Consider the following 27,698-nt stretch of genomic DNA (forward strand, 5'->3'; position numbering starts at 1 on the left):
AACACCTAATCTAGCCTATGGAGAGTTATTTTTTCTATTAAAATAAAATCTTAATAAAAAGAATAAACCAAAAAAAAAAAAAATCAACCCATTGCCGACAATTCCGACTTATAGCAACCAGAGTAGAACTGCCCCAAAGGATTACCAAGGAGTGCCTGGTGTATTCGAACTGCTGACCTTTTTCATTGGCGGCCTTAGCTCTTAACCACTATGCCACCAGGGTTTCCAATAAAAAGAATAGCATGTAAAATTTAAACATTCCCTGCGATAGATGGGGAGGTAACATATACATAACCTCTAACAAGGTCTGAAAGAATCATCCATCAAATGGCATCTCTAACAGCGTCTTCTCCTTCTCTTTCTATAGCACCTTGCCCTCTGCCCACACATTAGATGTCAGTGTTCCTTAGATACCTGTTCTTGTCGCTCTTCTCTTCCTGATCTCTATTCCTCCCCTACAATCTATAATATGATTATTTCAAGATCTCTTTTTCCAGATCTGATTCATATCCTAAATTTGTCTCGGAACTTCTCAAACTGGTGGTCCCAGAAGCTTGTCAGATTTAACACATCTAAATCAGACTCTGCCATCTTACGCCCTAAAATAACTTGGCCTCTGGAGTCTCCATTTCCTTTGTGGTGTCATCAGCCACAGTTTTCAAATTATAAATCGCTTCAGTTTAATTCTTTGCTGTATCTTCTTGGATCATTTTGCTATTTCTCAGGAATGTTTCCCAGCTCTGGCCTCTCTTCTTTCTATCCTTCATCTCACCTTAGTCTCCGTCCTCATTAGTCTCGGATGAGCCTCCTTTCTGGTCATTCTATCACCAGTCTTTCCCAAATGTAGTTCGTAGTCAGCATATATTTATTTTCACAAAAAAATCTAATCATATTATTTCCTATTAACTAACATCTGCTAACTGTAGCTTAAAAGATACAATCCAAACTTTACAACTGTCACCTGTCTGTCAATTTGTCACATTCTGTGGTTTGCATGTTACTATGATGCTAGAAGCTATACCACTGGTATTTCAAATACCAACAGGATCACTTTTGGTGTACAGGTTTCCACAGAGCTTCCCGACTACCCAGTGTGGAATCTTATTACCAAAAAACAATTTGGCCTTTGGTCCTGGTGCCTGAACCCTGCCAGGGCTGACCTTTATCTAGATTGGCTGGGGAGCCCCACCCAGTCTGACCTTTACCAAGATTGACTGGGGTGGCCCACATGGGAGGGGGGGCGGGGAGGGAAGGTACCATGTAGTTGACATTTATATGGATTTGCTAGGGACTCTGCCCAGGAATTTACCTTTAATGGGATTGGCTGGGGGGGGCCCACCCAGTAGTTGACCTTTACCTGGATTGGCCAGGGTTGGGTGGGAGTTGGGAGGGGAAGAAGTGGACATCCTCCTGCTGATAAAAATCCTGGAACATAAGTCTCAGATGGGGCTTCTTGAACATTAAGAACTGGGAAAAAAGTGTGTCCTTTGGACATGGGGGCCTTGCTGTATGACCCTCCCAGACAGGGTAAACTGGTCATGGCGATGGAAGCAGTGGCTGTGATGTACCAGATGAGGTGGAGACAATGAGCAGACCTGGATGGTAGCAGCAGAGTGTAAAGACTGAACCCTGGCCAAGAGCTGTAACACTCTGAGAGCAGGGCCCATCCAAGAGCTGTCCTGGAGCTATCCTGGAAGAGCCAGGAGCCACCTTCCTGAGAGGAGCAGCCGATAGCCAAGCCCATAATGTGACGTCATTGAGTTTCCTTTTTGAAAGCTTCCTGATTGGTGAGAATAAACATTGGTTTTCAGGAAGGGTAAGCAGGTCCCCTTTAAAACATAAGTGGTCCCCTTTAAGAGGCTGAAGCCCTGTGCTGGGACCCCCTCCCAAACCTCAGCCTATGCATATCTTTTTTACTGTTTATATCCTTCTTTGTTATTAAAGTTGTTACTGCAGTTATGGTGTTTTTCAGAGTTCCCTGTGATGGTAACAATGAATTCTTGAGCCCAATAGAGAAAGAATTCCATGGAGGGAATGGCTGGTGGAGAGATGGTGGAGAAGTTAGAGCACAGGGGTATATTTGACTTCCGCCTCATAGGAACCAGCTTTGTGCTGATTCTATGGTCAGAGTTATCATTTCAGTTGGTGTCCAAAAAAGTTATTCTGTTTCAGAGACTAAGACAGGCTAGGAAGAAAGGCCTGGCAATCTACTTTTGAAAATTAACCAATGAAAATCCTGTGGGTCACAACAGAGTATTGTTTGATATAGTGCTGGAAGATAAGCCCCCTAGGCTGGAAGTCACTCAAAATACATAGTGACTTCAACAATGGACTTGAGCATACCAATCACCATTTAAATGGCTCAGGATCAGGCAATGTTTCACTGTGTTACTCATGGGGTTGCCATGAGTCAGAGGTGCCACAACAGCAACCAACAATAACAACAAACTTAGCAAAGAAGGATCTTTTACAGCTCAACATTTTAAAATCTACCTCTTTAACCTCATTTCCTACCCCTCTGTCATTTATATCTCTGATGTGGTGATACTAAATTTCTCACCATTCCCTGAACGTTAACATTCTATTTAACTTCTCTGTCTTTTATTATATACTGATAATGTTTTGCCTTCTTCATCCAACAGGCAAGCTCGTACTCATACTTTAATACCCAGATGAAATATCACCATCTATTAAACACCTCCTCCAACATTCTCAATAAAAGTTGGTCATTCCCTTTTCTAAACTACCAAAAATCTGTTGGATTCTCATGGTAGCACCTAACACAGTGTACTGTCTCCTCAACCAAGCTCTGGCTTCCTCATATCTTCCCATAACCTACAGGCACTGGAAGAATTTCATTAAATGTATGAATTAATGAGTGAAAGAATGGGTGATACTTCCTGCAGTTAAATATTTCTTATTATAAATATTTCTGAACTTAATTTTGAGTGTAAACTTAAGATCATGTTTCCAGGATTATTCTAACTTTGGTCTCTTTGTTTTAAAAAAAAAAAGTTTTATTAAGTTTACCACTAGTTATTAGAACAAGGCATTTTGCTCTCCTAAATGCTAATTAGAAGTGACTTTTCCTGGGATCTTCCTTTTTTTCCTTCACTGACAACAAAATTTCTAGCTGTTAAAGCTGTGATGATTTCCTTTTCTCTTTGCCTTCTGAAACCAGTGGTTAATTTACTAAGGACAGTTTCCATTACATGTAGGCCTGCTGCTGGCACAGCTCCCTCTAGTGAAGGGATTACTGAAAAGTGTCCCTTTCTCTAGAGTGATATAGACAGAGCCAGAGCACAAATCTTGGAAAACAAAGTAAGCGTTGGATTTTAGGCCCCACATATGTTCAAGCACCCTCCTGGCCAAAGACCCTTGTACAAGAGATAAATTGCCATGCCACAACTTGTGGCTTTGATTCTGACTCAGAATTTCTGACTTAGGGCCCCATGAGCACTCCAATCAAGGATAACATTGGCCTAAGCGTCCTTGGCAGCCAGTCTGCTGCTAGAGGGCAATTCTTCTTATACTACTCACTTGATAATAATTCTATGATATGCCACTGAGTTAACACAAATGGGAATTTCCATAGACCTGTGACAGACTATGGTTAAAATGTAGTTTTTACTCAAGGCTTTAGTGCCCTGCTTGATATGAACTATAACTTCTATTCAAAATAGCAAGTTTGTCCAAAACCAATGAAGTAGCCTTAAGTGTGTGAACCTGAGATGTGAACGTGCTGATATGAATGAGAAAGACAGTTATGCATAAACAAATTAGTCAAAATGTCCAGTGAATTCAGGAAATGCCTAAACTAAATAATGGAGACTAAATGGTATTTATCATTCAGTCAAAAAATATATATTGAACCCCTACTATGTGACAAGTATTACTCTAGATTCTCTACCAGTTGTCTGTCACTTTGTTGTACTGTTGTAGCTTTCATGTCGTTGTGATGCTGGAAGCTATGCCGCCAGTATTACAAATACCAGCAGGGTAACCCATGGTGGACAGGTTTCAGCAGAGCTTCCAGACTAAGACAGACTAGGAAGAAGGGCCTGTCAATCTATTTCCAAAAAAAAAAAAAAAAAAAAAATTGGCCACTGAAAACCTTAGGAATAGCAGTGGAACATTGCCTGGTTTAGTGCTGGAAGATGAGCCCCTTAGGTTGGAAGGCACTCAAAATATGACTGGGGAAAAACTGCCTCCTCAAACAGAGTTGACCTTAATGATGTAGATAAAGTAAAACTTAGGGAAGTATCGCCATAGTCATAGATTAAAACAATTTTATTGCGTTGAGTATTGAATTTTATCAAATTCTTTTAGGCATATGTTGAAGAAGTGATATGGTATTTTTTCTTGGAGTGACTGATGCAATGAATTAAATTAACAAAGAATCTACTGAAAATGTTTTCCAGAGAATGCTAGTTCCACAGGTTGTTCCGTTAAAAAAAAAAAAAAAAAGAAAGAAAGAAAAACTGGGAGAAGTGTGAAATTGTTCTCTCATTAGACAATTTGTTAAAATACTGCATTATGAAAGGTGCTGAGAAGTCCTGCAGTCAAGAAATTTAGTTACCTTTTTTAAACCCACCATTTCCAAACATTGACCAGTAACCAGTTACCATTGAATCGATTCCAATTCATGGTGACCCCGTGTGTGTCAGAGTAGAACTGTGCTCCATAGGGTTCTCGATGGCTGATTTTTTCAGAAGTAAATCTCCAGGCCTTTTTCCGAGGTGCCTCTGGGTGGACTTGAACTTCCAGCCTTTGGTTAGCAGTCAAGCATATTAACTGTTTGCACCACCCAAGGACTTCCAAACATTATCTGTTTTTTTTTTTTTAACCTTCATATAGTACCTACAGAAACCCTGGTGGTATAGTGGTTAAGTGCTGCGGCTGCTAACCAAAGGGTTGGCAGTTCGGATATGCCAGGCGCTCCTTGGAAACTCTATGGGGCAGTTCTATTCTGTCCTATAGGATCGCTATGAGTCAGAATCCACTCGACGGCACTGGGTTTGGTTTGGTATAGTACCTATTAACATCTCATTGACTTAGGATTCAATCTAACACATTTAAGAAATAGCTTTCCTTATATTAAATTATCCTTGTGGCCCTGGAATGGAACCTGCCTGGCCATAGAGGACAGCTTTTTAATTTAGTGCGAAGCTCAGTTTGGCATTAATTGGGAATTTTTGAGTCTGTAATTATAAATGGAATTGTACTGTCGTCCTTCTTCCCTACCTCCTTTGGCTCTTTCCCAGGATTTAATATCAGTGTGATGCTGGATTGGTAAAATGAATCGGGAAATGCTCCATATTTTCTGGGCTCTGGAACAATTTATGTAGCATGGGAATTATCATAGGATTTTATTTTCTTAATTTGGAATGTTTTTTTCATAAAATCTCCAAAAGAGAGATGAACCCAAACACAATGCTAACTGGTTGTCGGTGAGCTTGTAATTCAATCTCCCCTGTTAACTTTATTTCCTTTTCTGATGGGGTTTCAAGTGGCTCCATTTTCCATCACTGTGGTAAACATGACGGCTCTTTGCTCCAGAGGGTTAACGGTTCAGACAGCCTACTCCACATAGAAGCAATAACTCCTTGCTCTTGTCCCTCCAGTTCACCTCAGAACAGGGATGCATCAAAGTCAGGTCAGGGAAGCAGGAAACCATAGAATCCTGGGCAGGAGAGTGAAGATCCTCCAGGAGCATGTTGTCCCTGATGCGAGAACAAAGTGAGGTGACAAGAATAAAGCCCTGGAGGGCGGGAGGCAGTGCAGCCTGATGAATTGTGGGACCTAAAATCCCGGGAAGAGGGTCAAAGAGTATTGATCTTGTTTTTAAAACACTTTCTTTGAAGCAGTGTCGGGAGAATATTGGACATTTATGGTCTGTAAGGGGAGAGATGAGGTGTTAGGCCACTTTTGAGACCAATTTCTCCCCACACCGTAAAGCCCTCTATTCAGAGAGATGCCATATTATTACAGATAAAATACTTCACAGATCTTCTAAGGGCCGAGGAAAACATACACACACACTCAAATGTTCCTGTGCTGTCCTTTTTGATACTGGGATTACTGAATACCTTAGCTGTGCAGTGCCCAGCACATAGCCAACCCACTACTGTCAAGTCAATTCCGACTCGTTAGCGACCCTATAGGACAGAGGAGAATTGCCCCATAGAGTTTCCAAGGAGCACCTGGCGGATTTGAACTGCTGACCTCTCGGTTAGTGGCTGTAGCACTTAACCACTACGCCACCAGGGTTTCCAGCACATAGCAGGCACCTGATTAGTGTTTTTTGAATAAATGCTATGTGTGTCCTCCTCTGTCTTTATGCAATAGATATGCTCCTAAAATCTAGGGCATAAATTAAATGGCAAGAAATGAATTCTTTTTTCCACACGATTTATATAATAATTCCTTAGGTGCTAAATATATGTATTTTTATCCTTCTTTAGTTGGCGTGTCTCTTAGCACTGAAATTTTACCTTTCAGCTTTCCTTTACCCATACTTTCAAGGCGTAATAATGGATTCAGATATTTCACATGTTAAAGGGAGATTAATATTCAAAATGACTTTTCTCAATAAGTTAAGTTCTCATTTTTTCCCTATTTGTATCTTTATGTGCTGGGTAGACTAAAAATAATGTATCTCTTTCTAAAACAGAGGTAGCGCATGATGCCATTCTTTACCTAAATACGTGATGTATTTCTTTCAAGACAAAAAGAAGAAACTGCTGGGAACGAATCCTTGAGTTAACCTCTGGAATGTAATGTATGTCAAAAACAGGAAAGACACGTTAGAGGAGCACAATGGCTATCAGTAGGAAAGAGCTTCCCTCCCTCTCCAGGCTCCTCCCCTCCCTTGAAAAAAAATGGCCCTCTAGATGAATTGCTGGGAGAAACTTATGGTCCATTCATCCATGCAAGTAGCTTTCTACTTAATAGTGCTGGACCTAGGTTTAGCATGCTTATTAAATGCGTCTACTTCTGTCACAGTGCACAAATTTAAATAATAATAACAATCAAAGCAAGATTTTGATGGTATCTTACAATATATCAGAGTTTGAATGGCTGTAATATTTTAACCTTAAGATGGCTGCTAACTGAAAGGCCAGTGGTTTGAACCCACCAGCTGCTCCGCAGGAGAAAGATGTGGCAGTCTGCTTCCATAAAGATTACAGTTTTGGAAACCTTATGGGGAAGTTCTTCTCTGTCCTAGAGGGTCTTTATGAGTTGGAATCGACTCCATGGCAGTGGAAACACTTTAACGCTCACTGAGTTCTTTGAAGACTCTTGATAATCAGAGCTAAAAATCATTCCTTGCCCTTGATTAGAGAAAAATCTGATTTTCCTTTTATATTGCTTTCACATAAGAGGTGATGGGGGAAATGCCACGATGAAGAGCCAAGGATGAATCAAAGAATATTGATTTCATGTCTAACCCAGCTTGTGCTTTCTCAGTTCCAACACCTAACCAGGAAATACCTAAAGGCTATTTTCACAATAAAGCCACTTGTGACTAGAAAAAATTATTGGAAAAGGAGATGGGAAAACATATCTTTCTCTGCAGCAATGTTTGAATGCTTTGTGTGTGTGTGTGTGTGTGTGTGTTATGCCTTGCCCCATTTTTGTGATTTTAAAGAAAATGCCAAATTGTGAAGGGGCATTTTGAGGGTTGATGATAGCTCCCTGGGAATGCATTCTTATCTACTGTAGCCACCAGCCCAGTCACCAACTCCTTCCCTTCTGGTAGTGGTTAAAGTAGTTCCCATGGATGTATATTCATCTGAGGCCTATACCCAAGTCACCCCAATATTTAGTCAGTCACAGTGGATACAAAGGAAGAAACAGCTGTCACAGACAATATGAAGACAGAGCTGATATGACTCAGTACCTACTGGGGCATGAAAGATGAGGAAAAGGGTAAAGCCAAGGATGTTACCCATATCCTGAAAAATGATGGTGTTACCATCCCCCCAAAAAATAAAAAAGTAAAATATTTCAGGAGCTGGGGCCATCTTCCATCTGACACATTCCTTAGCTACGTTATTATCGCTTTGAGTTCCTGAGCATGAGCCGAAGAAAGCAATCTCACCCTGCCACATTTGTGAACGCTTAGTTTTTCTCCTTTTACAGTGTGCGAATCAGCAGTTGCAAGCTTGCATTTTAAAAAGCCTTCTCAATAAGTAATGGAACCATCCTGAGTGCATGAGTCCTATTAACTGCTACTAGATTATAGCCAAGAAAACTCTGTGGAGCTGTCCTACTCTGTAATGCATGGGGTCACCCTGAGTCGTAACCGACTTGATGGCAATGGGTCTGGTTTTCTTTTTCTTTTTTTTTTCTTTTTGTTTTATTTAGTCATGGAGGATTGCTACTGGCCTGACCCAAGGTGAATGGCAACTGCTCTTATAAACAGGGTTACTCAAAGAGGTGGCACATCCAAACCTATTTGAAAACTGGAAAATGGCCTTCCAATAAGTAAAATGGCAATTTCGAGGCTGAGCATAGCTTAAAGCGTTTTGTGCTATGGGTAGCTCGCATGCCAATGTCACTTTCAGGGCATTGTTGATTGTGAGTCTGGAGGCAACAGAAGTAAGGGAAGGGCATGATGGCAGCCAAAGGCAGGAGGAAGAGGTCTTGCCTGTGTCTGCGGAATGACCTACGACATTAATTGCCATGCGATTCAGTTAGGTAGGTACTTCATAACTTCAGTAAGGTACAAATGACACTTCTAATTTTCTGAGAGTTTACTTTGCAGTGAAGATTAATTTAGTTAAATTGACACTTTACCCCATGATTTCATGAACTTAATAGCAAACCAGCCTCTGAATGTTGATATATTTACTGTGGGTCCAGTAAATTACAGAAACACAACTTCCCACCTTGAAGCCCCATCTTCGTTTATTCTCTTTTCTTTGACACACTGTATGTGAACAGCTCTTTGCTACAATTTGTTATTTATACAAAAATGCAAAGTACAGAGCACATTTCAGTCCTAATCTATGAAGTCAGAGTTCTGGCAGAGCTATGCATCCATTGACTGGAAAGAGGGGTTCACAATCTGATCTTCAAGCTAAATGATTGCAGGGGCCACATGTGAAACTTAGAGCTGAGCAGTAATTTGGGCTGTATCCCTGACCTGTGGGGTAGTCTTAGACACATCAATAAACCTCTCTGTTATATGAACCCTGAGAAAACAGCTGTAAAGTGTTTAAAATTCCTAGGGAGAAAAATATGTTCACAGTTTCCTACTTAGGGGCAGGCTGCATTCCAGAAGTTATTGAACTAAGTTGAACAAGTTGAGTGCCTCCTCTGTGCCAGTCCTGGAGGTGAATTAGGTAGGCAAGGCCCTTTTGCCCATCAGCGTCCCTTCACTCATAAGTTTCCGATAAGCTTGCAAGTTAGGTATTTATAAATTGGCACACATTTTCCTAAAAAAACAAATTTTAAAATAACGGTTAGTTTCTAGGATTCTATTAAAAGTTAAGTTCTACTATATTATGAATTAAATTAGCTTCTGAGTATTGATCTGAGACTCTAACTACCATTTATAGTGGTGATTTTCAACCCAGCCTGCCCACCACACTATAATCACCCAGGACGGATTTTCTTCTTTTAAATTAAGTGCTAATACCAGGCTATACCCCCAGGACAATAAAATCAGAATCCATCACCAGTACCAATGGTGGTAAATGGTGGAGAGGACTCAGAAATAATGCCTCCAGGGGAAGTAGGATCAGGGCTCAGACTGAGAGGTAAAGGCCAGGATTCCAGGAGGGTGGAGTCAGTATTCTGGCATCGATGGCTAGAATAAGAAGAAAGGAAGCCCCTGGGAGAAGGAATAGGACTGTGGGCTCTCTGCCTATAAGTGATTAGGGTCTCTAATGACAATAAAAGGAGTTTTTCAGGAGCTGGAGATAGAGTAGGGGGAGAGTCTGGAATATTCAATTCCAGGAGCACTAGGATTGGGGCTGTACAGGACAGAGTAGAGCTGCCCCTTAGGGTTTCCAAGGAGCGGCTTGTAGATTTGAATGGCCAACCTCTTGGTTAGCAGCCAAGCTCTTAATCACTGCACCACCAGGGCTCCGATGAGGAAGGAGCTGGTAAGAAACTAATCTGTCAGCATCATCCACCAGTACCCTTTAGTCCAGTTAAGGAAGACCGGAAGCTACCTTCGGTCCACATCGTTATTTTGGGGTGAGGCTTTCACAAAACGTTATGCCTCATATTTTCCCTGTACAAAATCAAATATACAGTTCTTTTCATCATCTTGGCATGATTATGGATCCATAAGACTAAGCAGATGGAGCCCTGGTGGCACAGTGGTTAAGTGTCCGATTGCTAACCAAAAGTTAGGCAGTTTGAACATGTCAGCCGCTCCACTGGAGAAAGATGTGGCAATCTGCGTCTGTAAAGCTTCACTGCCTTGGAAACCCTATGTAGCAGTTCTACTCTGTCCTTCAGGGTTGCTATGAGTTGGAATCGACTTGACAACAATGGGTTAAGAGAAGGTGAGACAAATGGAAGAAGTTCAATAAGAGGGCTCCAAAAGTAGGAGTGGAGTAGATAGGTCATCCTGTTCAACTACCACTGCTTTTCACAACAGCTTGTGGAGTTCAGTAGCTCTTATTTCTGGTCACTTCCCTGCAACCCCTTCAGTCCACATTTCAGGGTTCAGAATCATGGGCGTAAAGCATTGTCACCAACTGGTAAAAGCAAATACACTGGGTGGAGCGTCTCCTCAACTGTTTTTTCTGAGTCCTTCTCATTGTTATAATAGGCATGGAAATTTCTTTTTCTTGCCTGTGACTACTGTCATGTAGAAAAATCTATGGAGATGCAATATTTCTCACATTTCAATCAGATGCTCTCAGTTAAAGAGTATTTTCTATCTCTGTTCTGCCTATTTTTTTCTGGCATTTTCTAGGATATATTGCTTTGACTCTGAGTTCTGGTTCCATCTTTATGGCATTTTGGCTACTCTGGATCAACAATATATACTGGACTTAAAGAATTCCAGTGACACATGACAGTTTTCTTTTCTGCCTAAAGGAAGGAAATTACTGCTATTATTTTCTCTCTGATCTGAGAGATGGGCCTTAAGGGGAAGTGCTGGAATTCAGCTCTATTCTTGACATTTTGCATATTCTTGATTTTTTTTTTTTAACGTGGGCAGAATAAACGATAATGAAAACAGGTGAGAATGCCCTGGTTCTGGAAGCTCTGGTACCGTGGAGGGTGTGCACAGAAAGACTTCTTCCCAGGTACAGATTTACTGTAAGCAACAAGAACAGGAGTCCCTGGGTGGCACAAACAGGTAAGTGCTCAACTATTAGCCGAATGGTTGGCGGATTGAACCATACAGAGGTGCCTCTGAAGACAGGCCTGGTGATTTGCTTCTGAAAGTTCACAGCCTTGAAATCCCTATGGAGCAGTTCTACTCTGCACACATGGGCTCGCCATGAGTTGGAATAGACTAGATGGCAACTAAGAGCAACAACGACAAGAACCAAGCTGTGTCGCCACACTATGAGGAAGCCACTACCTCAAGAGAGAAATTCTTCACTAAGCGAGAAATCTACTTCACTTGGAAAATCTGTAAGGACCCCCAGATAAAGAATTTTCTCTTCTCAAATCTCATCTCATCTCAAGGATGTAGAGAAAATGGATTTTTCTAGGACTGAAATTCTTAGGCAAAATTAAATTGGAATAATGTTCTATCTTAGTGGGCTAACAGCTTGTTTAATAGGAACGACTCAATTAGTTGTGATTATTTCAAGGATAGTTGCATCATCAAGTCATTTGACTTCAGGTGTTTTGCTGGAGCAGACAAATTTAGGAATTTGCTGGGGCTAGAATGGGAGAACTAGACTAGTGCTTGGTTTGATGCCCTGTTACTTACTTGGCAAATATATTCTAGTTGATGAGTGTCAGTGAATGGCAAACTTTAAAGCCTTCTACTTCAGGTTATCAGTAACCAGTTGCTATCAAGTCAACTGTGACTCCTGGTGACCCCATGTGTCAGAGTATAACTGCTCCGTAGGTTTTTCAATGGCTGATTTTTTTCAGAAGTGGATTGCCAGGCCTTTCTTTTGGACTCCAGCCTCCAATATTTCAGTTAGAGTTAACCAACTGTCCCACCCAAGGACTCCTCTTCATTAGGTTAGAGACTTGCATCTCTTCTCTTAGGTATTAACAAATATGAATGATAAGCTTTCATTTCTTTGGCTTATTCTTTCAAAGGCCTGGAAACCCATATGCCAGTTGTTGCTTCTGATTAAATTATCTTCCTTTAGTGAGCCAGATAAAAACACGTTTAATAGATGGGGGAAACAGGAGTATAGCTTAGCTTTTCCTATTAAAAATAAATATTCCTCTCCAAATAATTTATTTCAGGAACTATCGAGCCATGTAACTCAGTCAGAAAGGCAATAATAGCTTTGGAGAGGCAGGAAGTAGCTGCAAAACTAGTCCTTCGTAACCAGAAGAAGGTCAGAGCTGCTTTGTATTTTTTTAGATTTCACTTTGATGTGCGGTTGATTGCTTGGGCTCTGGCTGAGGCTGGTTAACTATGACCCCAGTGGAACTAGAGACCTTAGCAACAAGCTTGGATACTCAAATCTCTTTCCTCTGGAATGAAACCACCTCACATCTCTATCTTAAATCCTTATGGAAAGTTTTAGCTGTTTGGAAGTTATTTTTAAATGTAAATTTTTATTTAAAAGAGAAAAGGGACTCAGAAAGCATTTTTGTCAGAAGCAAGTCTGAGTCTTATGCAAGTTATTTCTAAAGAAAAAACTAAGGTTAACTCAAACTCCAATTAAGTCAAGAAGCTAAGGGAAAGTGAGTCATTTCTCTTCTAAAAAGGTAAAGTGGCAGGAAATGGTCTTTTACCTGCTTAGAAATTCTCCTACCTGATTGTAATCTTTCCCTTTTTTTCCCCCTTCAGTCATAAGGAAAGTATATGCAGAGGGAATGGCAGATAAGAGAACTAGAAGAGGAATCCAAAACCTTCCTTTAATTACCTTTGTCAGGTTAGCAGAGGAACAGGCGTCTATGCCTTATGTAGAAAAAGATGATTAGCATTCGCAATACTGAGGCCCACAACATTTCAGGAAGGGCATGATTTCAAGATAAGATGAAAGGTCAGTTAGGGAAAAAAAAAAAAAAAAAACATTTTTAAAGCCTAAATATAAAACTTGGATCAGATCGAATAGAGATTGTTAATAAGAGTTAAGGATTAGTTAGAAATGGAATCTGTAATTATACTAAAATATTTAATAGACTCATTGCATTAGAAAAGTTCTTAGAGGTCAACCAGTCCAACTACAAATCTTTAAAACAAATTGGAAGGTTTACTTAGGACTCCTGGTTGCAACGGACAGATGCCTCCTGTAGCTGGCACAAGCCAAAAGAAAAAAAGAGGGGGGTTTATTAAAAGGTTACAGAGCCTAAGGGCTAGAAGGAGTCCAGGCTTGGGGAATGATATAGATCCAGGAACTTGATCTTTATTTCAGGACTTACCCCCTTATTTTTTTTTTAAGTTTATGTATATATCTGCATCAGTGGCATGAAGTTACTGTTTGAACACGAGAACAGCCAAAATTCTAAAAAGGTGTTTCTAATCCGGAACTTACAAACACAATCCACACAAATAATGATAATAAGTCTGTATTAAAATACAATTGATACATTTATAATCTCTCTAGCATGGACTATGTTACCATAACTGCAATTACAGAATTTTAGGGATAAAAGATCCTAAGCTACATAAGTCAATTCTCTTGTTCCACCATCAAAAAAATTGTGGCCCAGGGAGGACATGTGATGTGTCCAAGACTTCTCAGAGCTAATAGCAGAGTCAGAAGGATTGAGGTCCTTTAACGGCTGCTCGATCAGACACGTGATGCCTCATACAATACTAAAAACTGTGACCAAAAAAGAAGTTGGTCAAGAGCCTGAGTTTTCTCGTGTCAGACTGTCCTTGGGCAAGTACTTTATCTGCCTGAGCCTTCATTTCTCAAATGGGGACATCAATACCCCCTGTGGGGTGGGATTGTTTTGAGGATTAAATGAGATGACCAATGAACAGCTCTTGGAACAATGTCTGGTATGTATAAAAAAATGTATAAGTGCTATGTAAATAATGGAAACTCTGGTGGCATAGTGGTTAAGTGCTATGGCTGCTAACCAAAGGGTCAGCAGGTCGAATCTGCCAGGTGCTCCTTGGAAACTCTATGGGGCAGTTCTACTCTGTCCTATAGGGTCGCTATGAGTCAAAATCGACTCAACGGCAATGGGTTTTTTAACGGGATGTAAATAATAGCAGTTATTAACTGAAGGAATTTTATTTAGTGAGCTTTTTAACTGCATAACAAACAACCCTGAAACTTGCTGGCTTACAAGAACATTTATTTCCGGCTTATAGTTCTGTGGTCACCTATAGCTCTGCTAGGCTCTGTTGGGCTTGATTCCAGTTTTGGGCCAAGTTCTTGTCTGACTCATGGGTTTCCTCATCCCAGGACCCAGGCTAAAGGAACAGCCTCTACCAAGGATGAGTTTTTCTCATAGTGGAAGACAGGAGTGTAAGAAATTGGAAGCGTATGATGCTTTCTAAAAACCTCTATTGGGGACTGTGACTTTGTTCACTTCTGCTTATATTTCACCGGTCAAAGCAAGTCATTGGGCCAAACCCACAGTCAATGCGCAGAGAAGTTACTCCATCCACAAGCAAACTATGTTCGGGGGGAAGGGGGTTGTTAACAATACAGTCTAGCACCGGAAGGTTGCAAGAAAATCTACGGTCATTAAGAGAAGGGTCTCTGAGGTAGTTTGAATAGTCTGAAACTAGAACCCACACAGGCTATACCTCATGTCTTTGAAATCGTGGGCCATTTAGAAATCCCTACTTAGGGTAGAGATTCTGTATGGGAGTACGTGTTGTTGTATTAGTTGCCGTCCAGTTGATTTTGGCCATAGTGACCCCATGTGATAGAGTAGAAATGGCCTATAGGGTTTTCTAGGCTGTAGCCTTTACGGAAGAGATCTCCAGGTCTTCCTCCCAAAGAGCCACCGAGTGAGTTTGAACCACCAACCTTTCAGTTAGCAGCCAAGCACTTGACCTTTTAAGCCACCAGGGCTCCTTACGAATATCCATACTTTCTCCCAGAAGCGTTACTAGATGGAGCTTGTATTGCTTTAGAGATCATTTGGTTCAGCATTTTCAAACCTGAAAGGTAATTCAGAGGGTTCATATCCTTAAAGCAGCAATGGCACCTGTTTTCATGTCCATGAATTAAAAAAAAAAAAAAAAACCTCAGTGAGGTAAATGTTTATGTAAAAACTTTTCCTTTTAAACGGGACGGGCTGAGAGCCTCCAGGTTGTCTTGAGGAAGCCGGCTTGGTGGTAAGTGGGGATGAAATGAACTTGTCATGACCAGTAGCTTTGGTTTATAACACACATGAGCACTACTAGGTGCATCTTAGATCATTGCACATTTTTAATTGTTTTTATTCTTAGTCACATATTGTTTATATTTGTTCCCAATTCTGAATTAATGAGGAACTTAATGAGGAAGAAAAAAACATAATTCTGCCAATTTACTTCAAGATATTTCTTCCGGACCCATAAATTTCCATCATCTGTAAAAAAATAACAATACAGAAAATCAAGCTCTCTAATATTTCAAAGCATAATGTAAGAAAAATAAAGCAGTGTTACCTATGCATCCTGTCTCTAACTAACAATCTATTACGTACATAAACACTAATGTGCTCTGAGATCTGTTCCAGATGCAGGGACATACCAGAAAGATTCTGTATTCCCAATATTTTCTCACCTCAGTACAATTACACAGGCATTCCCTGTGCCCGAAGTGCTTTCCCCCTTCTCTTTTTTTTTGGCCTGGTCCCTAAACAAACAAACAAAAATAAGCCCATTGCCATCAAGTTGATGTGCAACTCTTGTTAACCCCAAATGTTATGGAGAGCAGAACTGCTCCACAGAGTTTTCTTGGCTATAATCTTTTGGAAGCAGATCACCAGGCCTTTCTTTCACGGCATCACGGGGTGGGTTTGAACTACCAATCTTAGTGGTTGAGTGAAAACCATTTGTGCCACCCAGGGACCTAAGTATGTGTTCCCTAGTTAGCCTTAATCCTCAACTCAGCTCGTACCTCCTATGTGAAGGCACCTTCTCCAATTTCCCCAGCTGTGTTTGTTCTTCTCCTCTCAGTTTTCCCATAACACTAGCAGGGGAAGTCTCTCCTCTGCAGACCTTATTTTGGAAAATAGTCATAGAGTTGGCCTACTGCATTTAACCCTGAGTTGAGAACAAGAGCCACTTGGTGTTTCTAGTGACTCACACACATACTATGTATTCAACAACCCTTTCTTGGGTGAATGAGAATAGGTAGAATCAGGAGTCCCTGGGTAGCACAAAGGGTTAATGCAGTTGACTGCTAACCAGATTTTGACAGTTTGAGTCCACCAAGACACACTTCAGAAGAAAGGCCTGCCAATTTACTTCTGAAAAATCAGCTATTAAAAACCCTACAGAGCACAGTTATGCTTTTACGTGCGTCACCATAAACCTGAATTGACTCTAGAGCAATGGTAGGTGGTTAGTAGGTACAGTGAAGCTGGATGGATAATATTAGAAACTGGAGAGGACAGGGGAGAGCATTTCAGGAAGAGGGAAAACTTAAAAGGAAAAAGAATAAAAAGACATAGGCTGAAAAGCTCAAGGTATGTTTAAAGGGCAATAAAGAAATCCACATGGCTAGAGCAGGGAGTTCACAAAGAGAAGTCTTAGAAAGCAATGCAGGAGTTTAGGTTTGTGGGGTTGGACCTAAAGGGACATCCGCCCACACTGAGTGGTTAAGGAACAATTTCTGCCTTAATGAAGTGGACCAAGGAGATCTCCACTATCCATCCCTGCCATTCCTGGGGTTCAATTGTTCATTTAAGAAAGTGAATGAAATCCAGAAAATCAACATTTCCAATTGAAGGGTCTTTAAAGCTTAAGGGCAAGAGGAAAATAACCTTTTAATTTCCAAGATGAATGAACAAAGTAATTTTTGTGAGCTGTATCTTCTATTTCTATAAAAAAAAAACAAAACTATAGCAGCCATAAATCATACCATTGGGAGCTGTACCATTTTACTTTTAAATGTGTATTTTGAAAAGAACACAGTCGTTTCTTATTATGCTCCTTTTGTACAATTTCATTCATCACTAGTCATAGGACCCTGTTGATTCTATGGTAGGAAAGCTATTTAATATGCTCACAGTCCAAGCATCTACTGATTAGTGCAAGGATTTCACATTAGCTATCAGGATAGCAGCACAGTCTTCCTCTAAGGTTTACTGCCTTCTCCATGTACCTGTGGTCCATTTTTTCATTATTTTCCAGGCCTGGATTCTTTTCACTTGGTACATTCTCTTAAGAATTACCATCTACAAGATGATGTTTGTATCCATTTAAAAAGTTTATGTCCATTTGCAAATCATTCAATCCAGAATCAAGAATTCTGCTGACTGATTTGCAGAAAGTTGTTGCTGCCTAAAAACTTGCTGAGCATGTCCTGTTGACAGATAGTACAAATATCCACTGTTAACATAATAGGCAAACTTCAGAGCATTTCCATAGCTCCCGACTATCAAATGATATACAAAAATATATGACTTGGGGACAGCTGAAATTGTTTCCACACTTTGAGCTCTGCTTCCATGACACTGGTCCACAATATTAGATTGAATCCCAAGGTACTACTAATAATCATTAGCTGTTTCTCTTGCCCAGTCTCTTTTGTTTAAATGTATTCTTTCATTATCCACATGCTTTTGAAAAAATTGGGAGAAAGAATTTTTAACTGAATAGCCTGTATTCTGTCAGGTATTCCTTCTTCCTAGAAAGGTATCTGGAAACTTACTTTGCTATTTTTATTTATCCTGCCAGTGTAGTATATTGGCAAGAGAACTGAGGTCCAGTAGTGTTAAAACAAGACACGAAGCATCCATTAATGCTTTTTTTTAAATTCCCTTTTTACTCTTGAGTATAGTAGATTTCAGAAGCTGCTGCTAATATAATGCTCTCCAATAAACCTCCATTACTGGAAGGGTCTTGATTCCCTTTGGGTTTTGATAAATGATTATTATGCTTTTGAAATGTTAGCTTTAAGTGCCCTGGGCCTGGCTTTCATCAGTTCATGGAAGGAATGAGTAAGAAACAGTAGATTTGAAGCTGCAAAGTTTGAGCCAAAGACCCCCAGGGGAACCATTCCATGAAAGAGAGGTAGTCACAGAGACTGAGGCTCCTGGAGCCCTGGGCCCTGTTCCCACCTGACAGTTGTCTTCGTCCCCATTGCATATTCCCCCATTGCAGGCCATGACTTTGCCCTTTGGGTCTAGGCCAAGTGAATTTGCTGATCCACAGGGTTGTGTTAAAAGGCAAGATAATGGTTCATTATTGGCCAAAACTGAATGGTTTCAGATGGACTTGTAATGAAAAGAAAGGAAAGTAAGACACTTGGCTCCATAAGGAAAGCCAATGGGGCAGTGAGTGCAGAGTGGGAATGGTAGGTAAGGATAACCTGGTTTTTCAGGGTCAAGGAAACCCACGGGGAAGGTCAGCCTAAACCAGGGGTAGGCATTGGTGAGCCAAGGAAGCTGCTGTACTTGTAGGGCCCAAATGAGCTTAGAACAGAGGGGAATCTAGTGAAATATGAAAGAGAACTGCTCAGGAGTCAAGAGGAAAAGAATAAGACTGGGCTCAAGAGGGGAAATCAAGAGTTAGGACTAATGTGTCCATAACCAAAAATGTATCTAAGACTTTTCTACTAAGAGAAAGAGGCTGGATTCAGAAATAACAATATTGCCCATATGTTTATTATTTCCTGTTAGACACTCTAAGTACTTCGCATATATAAACTCATTTAATTTTCACAAGAACCCGATAAAGTACAGCTGATTATTATTTCCCTTTTACAGATGAAGAAACTGAAACCTAAAAATGTTAAGTGAAGTCACAAAATCAGTTAAGTGGCAAAGCCAGAACCATAACCAATGGTGTGATTACTATAATCTCCATATGATGACTGCACTCAGCAGGGTGCCCGGCCCCTACTAGGTGTTCAGTAAATAATTGTTAAATAAACAAAGTTATTTAATATTTCTTAACATTTGGTTTCCAAATCTGTAGAATGAGGGTAATAACTTGTGCCTTGCAGGTTGTTGTAAGGCTAAAATAAGGCAATGTCTATAGAAGTGCATGTCACTCCTGGAGATGGGGCCATTTCCTAGAGGAACATGGCATCCAGTGTATACACTTGTCCTAGCAGACAGTCTTTTGTCTCTGCGTTTGTGCCTGTGTTACGGATTATTAGGATATTTTCCTTTCTGCTAAACACATTGAGAACCAGTGGGCAGAGTGGGGCCATTGTTACTCCTTAGAAACTCTTCATTTTTCCAGGACCAGTTGTTCAGCAGCTTTCCTCCCAGCTCTCCCAACAAGCAGAATCTCTGCTTGTCAGTTGTGGACCTAGCCCCACTAGGTCACTAAGGAGGAAAATAATTTTATCAGTTTCACCCAGAAGAAGGCAAAAAAGAAGAGTACCAATCTAAATGGTGGTCTCTCCCTCCTAGTGACTCAGGCCATCAAAAGAAGCCCAGAGCCCTGTCCACCTTGTTGTCTAGCAATTTTGCATGGACCAAGCATTTAATAATTGATATTTCTTTCCTGTGATCACAAGTACACAGAATAACACTGGACAGTACAGGATTCCCTTGACAAAGATGAGAAATTGCCACACTTCCTGAAGTGATTATAATGCGGGGGATAACAAAACTGAGGAACAGGGATTATATTTTGTTATTAGATGAATGCAGCTCACATACTTACACACACAAACCAAAAAGTAACATAAATGCCCCGTGACCTATATAAGTATCTGGGTTCAGTGGGATGAATGGATAGAGGAATAAGGATATAATGAAACTTTCTAAAACATGGTGAGCATAGAGATAGGCCCTTTCTCCCATATCTTGTTCATGATGGACTGAATCCGCTGTCCTCAAAGTGGCCTGTGCAACTTGTGATAGGTACATATTGCTAACACCCACTATCAGATTATTAGAAGTAACATGGTTCAGGTCAAACCAATAAAGTTAATATAAAAAAAATTCTTGAGCTTCTAGAGATGAGTCTCACAGATGTATTATGTAGGCAGACTGTAGCATTTCTTTCTATAGGTCCAGGCCTTACTCAAGTAGAGATATGGTGGGGATTGGAGTTAGTTATGATAATATTGGTAATAGCTCTCCTTTTACATTAACCCTTGAATTTCCTGCTGACCTCTAAGGCTCAGAATTACAGACAACTAAGAATACTAACACCATGGATTGTTCCCTACTGTCTCCTCTCAAACACTTCATTGACTCTCTCTTTGTCCATAATTCTCCTTCTTTGCTCCCTTTTTTATCCTTTATCTTTTTCACCCATTCTTAGCAATCTCTGGTCCCTACAACTGAATCATTTTGGATATCTTTTTATTCTGCTTCTATAACACTGCTGCTCACATGGGCCATCTACATCTTAATTTACTGAAGCTGCTTGATAAAGTGCAGGGTCTTGGGCCCCACCCAGACCCACAAGTTTCTGGGGGTAGGGGCAGTTATTCTTCAGCACATTAAAATTTGAGGACTGCTCCAAAAGAGTCAGTTCCAACCTTTATAGTTCTTTTCACATAATTTATATTCATAAGATGTAATTTCATATATTCATATTCATATAATATAAACATATGTTCAATAGGCATACATAGACATTCTGCCTCCATATGAATGCTTACCTAGATCAATGGTTCTCAATCGAGAGTAATTTTGCCACCAAGGGGACCTTTGACGATGTCTGCAGATAGTTTTGGTTGTCACAACTCGGGGGAGGGTACTACTGGCATGTAGTGGGTAGACTCCAGGGATGCTGCTAAGCATCAGCCAGTACACAGAACAGCCCCCACAACAAAGAATTATCTGGTCCAAAGAGTCAATTGTGCCAAGCTGAAGAAACCCTGATTTAGGGAAAGTGCTATTACTTTGCCCATTAGAGTGTAAGCTCCTTGGGTTCAGAATGAGCTAAAGGTGTTCAGTAAGTCACAGAGAATCCTGAAAATAGATAATAAATTCAACGTAATCAAGTTTTCTTTTCAAGAGTAATCGTATCAATTTCCTAAGTTCCTCCCCTGAAATTATTGAGACGGCAAATATCACTCATTGGAAGATTCTAGCTTGCCGGACAATAGGAGAAAAATGCTTCACAAGGAACATGTTTCCAGAAGTGAGGCCCTGAGAGAGCATGCTCAGAAGCAGGGGTGCAGGCAAATGAAGGATGCTGACAGCCAAAAATATTGATATTAGTAAAAATAAGGATAGCTTGACAGACACTGAATCCCTGTGGCTATGTGATGACCTTTAGACATCAAGGAACAGGGGTAAACATCAAGGGGCAAGGTAGCTTATATTTTATTGGTAATAAACGAGATGAAAGATCATATTTTAAATGATATGCCTTCAAGCATGTGCTACATCAAGGTGTTGACAGCATCATTTTTCTAAGAGATGAGCAAGTAAATTTAAGTAGTTTCCAAGTTGCAAGTATCTTGATTACCAAGGAGCAGTGGGATGCAAAGCTTGGCCAGTGTAACAAATGATTGATAGCTTCCTCTTAACACTCTTGCCTTTATTTTCCCCTGCAAGGCTCATTATTCTGCTGCATTAATTTAAGCTTTCCTATTGAGCTGAATTAGAGGGCTTAAATTCTCTTATCATCCCTATGGGAAGCTTGATTGTTTATTTGTGGATGACAATAATTGTTTTTATTGATCCCCAAACGTGGAAGGTATAAAAAGTGCTATGGCTGGTGGCCAGCTGGTATGTAGTTAGTGCCACATGCATGAGTGACAAATTACAAGACAATATTTGGTCCCAGAGGAGACACTTTAAGAATTTTTTTAAGGCATTTGACAGTTATCATTAGGTCTCTCCAAGCTGAAAAGCATAAACAATTTCATGTACATCAACTCAATCCTTTTGTTGTTGTTGTTGTTGTTGTTATTGAACCTAAAAGGTCTACTTGGGTATAATTTATACATCCTCATTTCCAGTGTGCCCAAAGAGCAGCATGGGAGAGTTTGGAAATATGCAATTACAAGAATTCTCAGAGCCAGTGCTATCCAGGCCGGTGGAGTTCCCTTGGAGACCGAACTCACCAGGGCATTTATTCAGATAAATTTCTGGGTCAATCCAACAATTTCAATGACACTACTGCAAGTACCATTGCATGGACGTCCACTTTGAGTATTTTGAAATGAGACCACTTTGCTAGCCCCAGTATGTACTATGGGTAGGAATCTCCTGTAATGTCTCATCTCAAATATATCAGAGGCACCAGGGAAAGAAAATGTAACTGTCTAATTAAGTGCTGTTTGTAGGAGAGGGCACTTGAGCAGTATGAGCCTCTCCGGTCTGAATTAAATGCAACACAGCTCACTGGAAGAGCTTTTGGGTTAATTAGCATGTGTCTGTCTTTCCAGGCACAAGATAAATCAGGTTAGGCCTGAAAGAAATCAGATATCAGAAATGTAGTAAAACTTCCTGATTAGTTATGGTGATCAGTAGCTAAGTGTAGGTTTATAGGAGAAAAGCTGGCCATGTTCTAGTATGTCAGCAAATCTAGATGGAAGATAGGAAATTTTGTCTTTTTTAACAATGTTTCTGCACAGTTGCCAAACAACCTGGGATGATCCAAATGCCCCTATGGGGAAAGTTTTAAAGAGATGGGCAATCATCTGTTTTGGATAGATTGAGCCACCTTGGCTAAAGACAACCATAGAGATCCAGCTTTTCGCTGAACAATTCCATGAACAATTTGAAACCTGGAAAGCCCTCCAATCAGTACTCAAGCTACATTGACTACCCTTCCCCCTAATTTCACTGCTCTTCCCATCTGTTTCTTGAACATACCAAGCACACTTCCATATTTGCAGTTTGCCTTTGCCATTTTCTCTGCCTGAAATGCTTTTCCATCATGTGCTCCACATGGCTTCTGTTCTCCTTTCTTCCCCCCAGATCTTTGTTCACTTTATCAAAGTTAGCATTTCCGAGCAAGCTTGATAACACAGCTACCTCCAAACCCAATCCTCTGGTCTTCATGAAGACAGAGGCTTTGTTTTGATAACTTACTGTGTCCCCAGTATCTAGAACAGTGATTGTAGCACATAGTAGGTGTTCAATGAAAAATTGCTGAAGAGGTGAATAACATAAGTCTTACAGAGGAAAAATCTTGGCTCACGATGGCTAGAAATTAGTAAGGAAAAACTTTTCAGACGCTTTCATAGACCAAGTCTTTCACCTACACTTCATTCAATTTACACTTAGAAATCCGATGAGTCTTAGAGAAGTTGATACGTTCAGGTAAGCAAGATAACACCATTATCATTCAGTTCCCATCTGGGCTCCAAGGACCTTTTAAAAAATCTGTCCTCTGATATACAGGACTAATTTGTGTCTTACGGAAAATCAAATAAATTATTTTTCACCTGAAGGGAACAGGATTATTCGACTTCAGATATTTGCCATATGGTTTCTCTTCCACACAACATAGCTTTGAGGCTTAAGGTAGCAAGAATGAGAGCATGCCTATAAATTATTCAGAGATAATTCAAAATAAGTGTGTATCTTTGACAGATTGTCAAGTTTCTTCATGCTTTTTATCCTGATAACAAGCGCTACTTTTTTGATAAAATGATGCTCGTTTCTCACCACACTTTATTGTTCCTCTGTGCGTGCTGACTATGTTGTTTTATTTTGTTTGTTGTTGTTGTTTGTTTTTGTCCCCCCTCCTCCCCCCACAGAGTCCAGTCTGGCTCTTATCTCAGCACGGGGTGGTTTACCTTCATTCTGGCCATGGACGCCTGTTACGGCATCCACGTCTACGGGATGATAAATGACACCTACTGCAAGTAAGATCACTGGAAATTATTTTTATGCATCTCCAATTCTGAGATCTTGTCAAAGTATCACAATTCATTTTAATACCATAAATCTGAGAAACAGATAAAGCAACAATTATTTCCCGGTGTTCTTTGCTGGCATGACATTTTATTGTCAGTGCATCAAGTTGTGGCTTTTGGGGTGATAAAAAGAAAAATATTTACCAGCCTGATGTCAAATGTCACAAGGAACCTTTTTTTCTTAATCAGTGGCATATCAGGGACTTGTGGGGCCTGGAAAGACAGAACAAATTTAGTGGTTATTTAATTTGCAAAGCAAGTTTGACATTTCCGCTCCTTTAATGGCTTGGTGGGTGGCTATCTATGCAATGGTTATATTTGATCACGAAGGACAAAATGTCCAGGAGCCTCAGAGAAACTGACAGATTAACCAGAATTTCCGGAAATTATATTTCACTAATAAGTGAATAACCTGCCAGATCCCTATTTAAAAACAGTGTGTTTATCCACAGTATATCTTCACTGGTAGGATAGTTTTTAATTAGATAATAAAACAAATCCTGCACGCTTCATCAGGATAACGGAATATATTTTCCCACCAACAATTGGTACAATCTAATTCAGACAGCATTTTAATCATATTGTCAAAGTGGTAAACCTCAGTCACAATCTTCAATTATCAAATATTTCTACCCTAACTGTAAGCACAATAGAACACAAATGAACCAAATATCTTACTCTGAAAAATAACAAAGATTTTTCAAGCTCTGCAAAACCATCAGGCTATCCAGAGTTTCCTTCCATTATATACCATTTCCTTCTTCAAAGGATAGCCATGTGTTGGAATATAATTGGTGTGATATATAAATTATATTTGATCTATTAAAGCTCTGAGGGCCTGGTACATCTTCCTAAAAGCTTTCATACATAATAGATTTTAACTGAGTTCATGGACAAGAATCACGTATGGGTTTGCAAGTAAATGCATTTACTGGGTACATAATTTTTTTTTTAATAATTTTTTATAATAGATTCTTGTAAATGAGTGCTTCGTTCATCTCCATCTTTCTCTTTTTTCTTTTCTAGGACAGAAGGGTATAGAAAAGTCCCCTACCATTATTACGAACAAGGAAGAGATGAGTGTGATGAATACTTTCTTCATGAACATGCCCCATATGGGGGGCATAGGTTTATTACTGAAAAGAAAGTATTTGCTAAATGGGCCAAGAAACACAGGATAATATTTACACACCCAAACTGGACAGTGTCTTGATGTTGGGTTTGGTTTTGTTTTTTATCTTGCCACACCATTTGATGAGATCATAATACTGCAACTGTGATGCTGATGATGCTGGTGCGGATGACAATAATGATGAGGACAGTGATAAGGGTAACAACAATGACGATCAAGTTCCTGTACCTTCTCAGATATGGATGGTGACTCTGCCAGTAATTTGAACTTGGATTCTGTGGAGGGTGGTTGTGCTTATTATGTTCTTTCTGAAGCTTCAACACTACATACTGCACTTTATAATTTAACTGGAATTGAAATGAAGGCCAGGGACACAACAGCTGTGACCTAAGAAATGGGAAGATTATCCTTCAAGTTGGCTAAACAGAATTCTCAAACTGTGAGTAACTGCCAAAAGCCATGGGAATTGGCCACATGAGGCAAGGTTATTGACTTCACAGCCTCTTGAACCTGAGCAGCTCCACCACCTTGAATAATGGTTGATTGTCAAACACTGACTCAAGAAATGGTATCTGGGTACAAGTATCTTACTACAGTTACTAGTAAGCCTGGCAGAAAGGAAGGTATCTCTTCCCGACATACCATCTTCATACAGGGGTACTTCTCATAGCTAAAGCCTCAGTTCAATCGCCTATTTAACAATGGATATCCTACCCATCAGGATTACTTGACTATCTCAAACGCTTTTTCAAAATGGGCCAATTATCAAAACTTGATGTATTTCCACTCTAGCCGCTCCATTCTTACTACTTCAAACAATATAACTAAACATGTTATTAGAATGATCTATATTAATGTTTAGTTGTTTTTTGTTGAGCTCTAAATATTTCACAAGGCTATTTGATATGTAAGATATCAACTTTAACACTGTAATAACGTGTACTGTGAAAGCATTCCTAAACCATAACCAAAAGGGTTTACTAACTCTGCTTCAACATCCAATAACACAGACTTTTGTGCTTTTTAAAATCATGAAATGGGGAAAGCAAAGCATATTTTTACATCAATTTGTATATGATCATACTTCATAATGTATATTTGTATATTCAAATTTCTATTTTATAAGCCCAAGATGTGTCTCTGCGTACATATTATCATTGCCAAGTGCCAACTGTTAGACATGAAAAGGAGATGATTCCTTGTGTTAAATCTGACCAGAGCTTCTGCCTTCTTGGGGTTTATTTTCCCCACAGTGTATAAGGTGTCATACCATAACAACAATAATAATGACCTTAGTGGTCAATGTGCTTTGTCATTTAGAGTCCTTTCACCTCTGCTACGCCGTGTGATGTCTACGACCATCCTGTTGGGCCATTGCTTTGGCATTCTGCCATTTCTTAGCAGATGTTCTGTGATTTGTTCATCATTCTCCTATATTCCAGATTGCTTCCTTTGCTAATATTTGTATAGAATAGCATTTACGTAGACTAGTAACCAATTGATTTCAGTGCCAAAAACAATGTATTATATCAGGATTATGCAGAAAGTATCACAAAGATGGTCTTGGCCATAGACTGGGACCTTTGTAAACTTCGGTTCTTTCTTTTTTTTTTTTTTTAATGGCTCTATTACTGTGGGAAAAAATGAGGAAACAGAGGCAATAGCAGGGAATGAAAACAGAGAAATGTAAAGTTTCTGTCCCAGGTTTGAGATAACTCTATTCTCCAATTACTCATTGCTCATTAAGTATTAGAGGACCAGTTTGCTGAAAGAGTAGCTGAGAGCCCAAAAATCATCCTTGCAGAATGACTGGAGAGACAAAAGCCAGGTTTAATTATTAGTTGGTATTTACAGAATATTTTAGAGGCTGGAAGTGATGTTCTTTTCACCTCAGGAGCATTTTGCAGCTGTTTGCAAGTGCTAAGTACCATGATTAACTATTATTAAAATGTGCCATCTTGGATGAATGCTTCTTTCATGCTCCCATCTGCCATTCTGATACCCCAATACTCAGATCTATAAAAATTACCAAACACCAGCTCCGTCGTTGAAGGAAGTTGTTATTCTTTTCTTGTTTCCTTTCAGTTGTATGACTGTTAGATTTTTTTAAGAGTTAACGATGGATAGAAATGTTCACTTGAAAAAAAATAAACAGATACAAATGTTAAAATCGTAGTACAGACCTTTATTTTCTCCTCTCTGTGATAGAACAGTTACACTTTTAAATAAAAGAGAATCCTGGATAGACTGCTTGGGGGAATGAGATAACTGAATTTATTTTGTTTTCTGGTAAATGGAGGGCCAACTCTATTTGTTTTAGCCCTACGGAGGAGAAACCTGAAAACTTGCTTGCTCTCCTGCCTCACTGTAGCTTTCTCTGATGAAGGAGACCTTTGCGGTGCTGGGGGATAGAAGTGGATGTCAGTATTCCTCATTCCAGGACAGTAAGCGTGTGTGGAGTAGGTGCTTTCTCTATACTTATGTTG

The 27,698-nt window shown here is 39.9% G+C and overlaps 1 protein-coding gene across 2 annotated transcripts in view; it reads left to right on the plus strand.

The window, feature by feature from the left end:
* Nucleotides 1-27,330, plus strand: part of ST6GALNAC3 (ST6 N-acetylgalactosaminide alpha-2,6-sialyltransferase 3) — a 637,986-nt gene extending 610,656 nt beyond the window's left edge. The window contains exons 4-5 of one of the 2 annotated variants that reach the window (XM_049875626.1): nt 23,922-24,029; nt 25,107-27,330. In XM_049875626.1, the coding sequence (XP_049731583.1) occupies nt 23,922-24,029; nt 25,107-25,293 (295 nt within the window). In that variant the 3' untranslated portion in view covers nt 25,294-27,330. The remainder of the gene's footprint in view (nt 1-23,921; nt 24,030-25,106) is intronic. The other variant, XM_049875627.1, reaches the window with a different exon arrangement.
* The last annotated feature ends 368 nt before the right edge of the window (nt 27,331-27,698 follow it).

The sequence above is a fragment of the Elephas maximus genome, chromosome 3, assembly GCF_024166365.1.
Source record: "Elephas maximus indicus isolate mEleMax1 chromosome 3, mEleMax1 primary haplotype, whole genome shotgun sequence".
NCBI lineage: Eukaryota > Metazoa > Chordata > Mammalia > Proboscidea > Elephantidae > Elephas > Elephas maximus.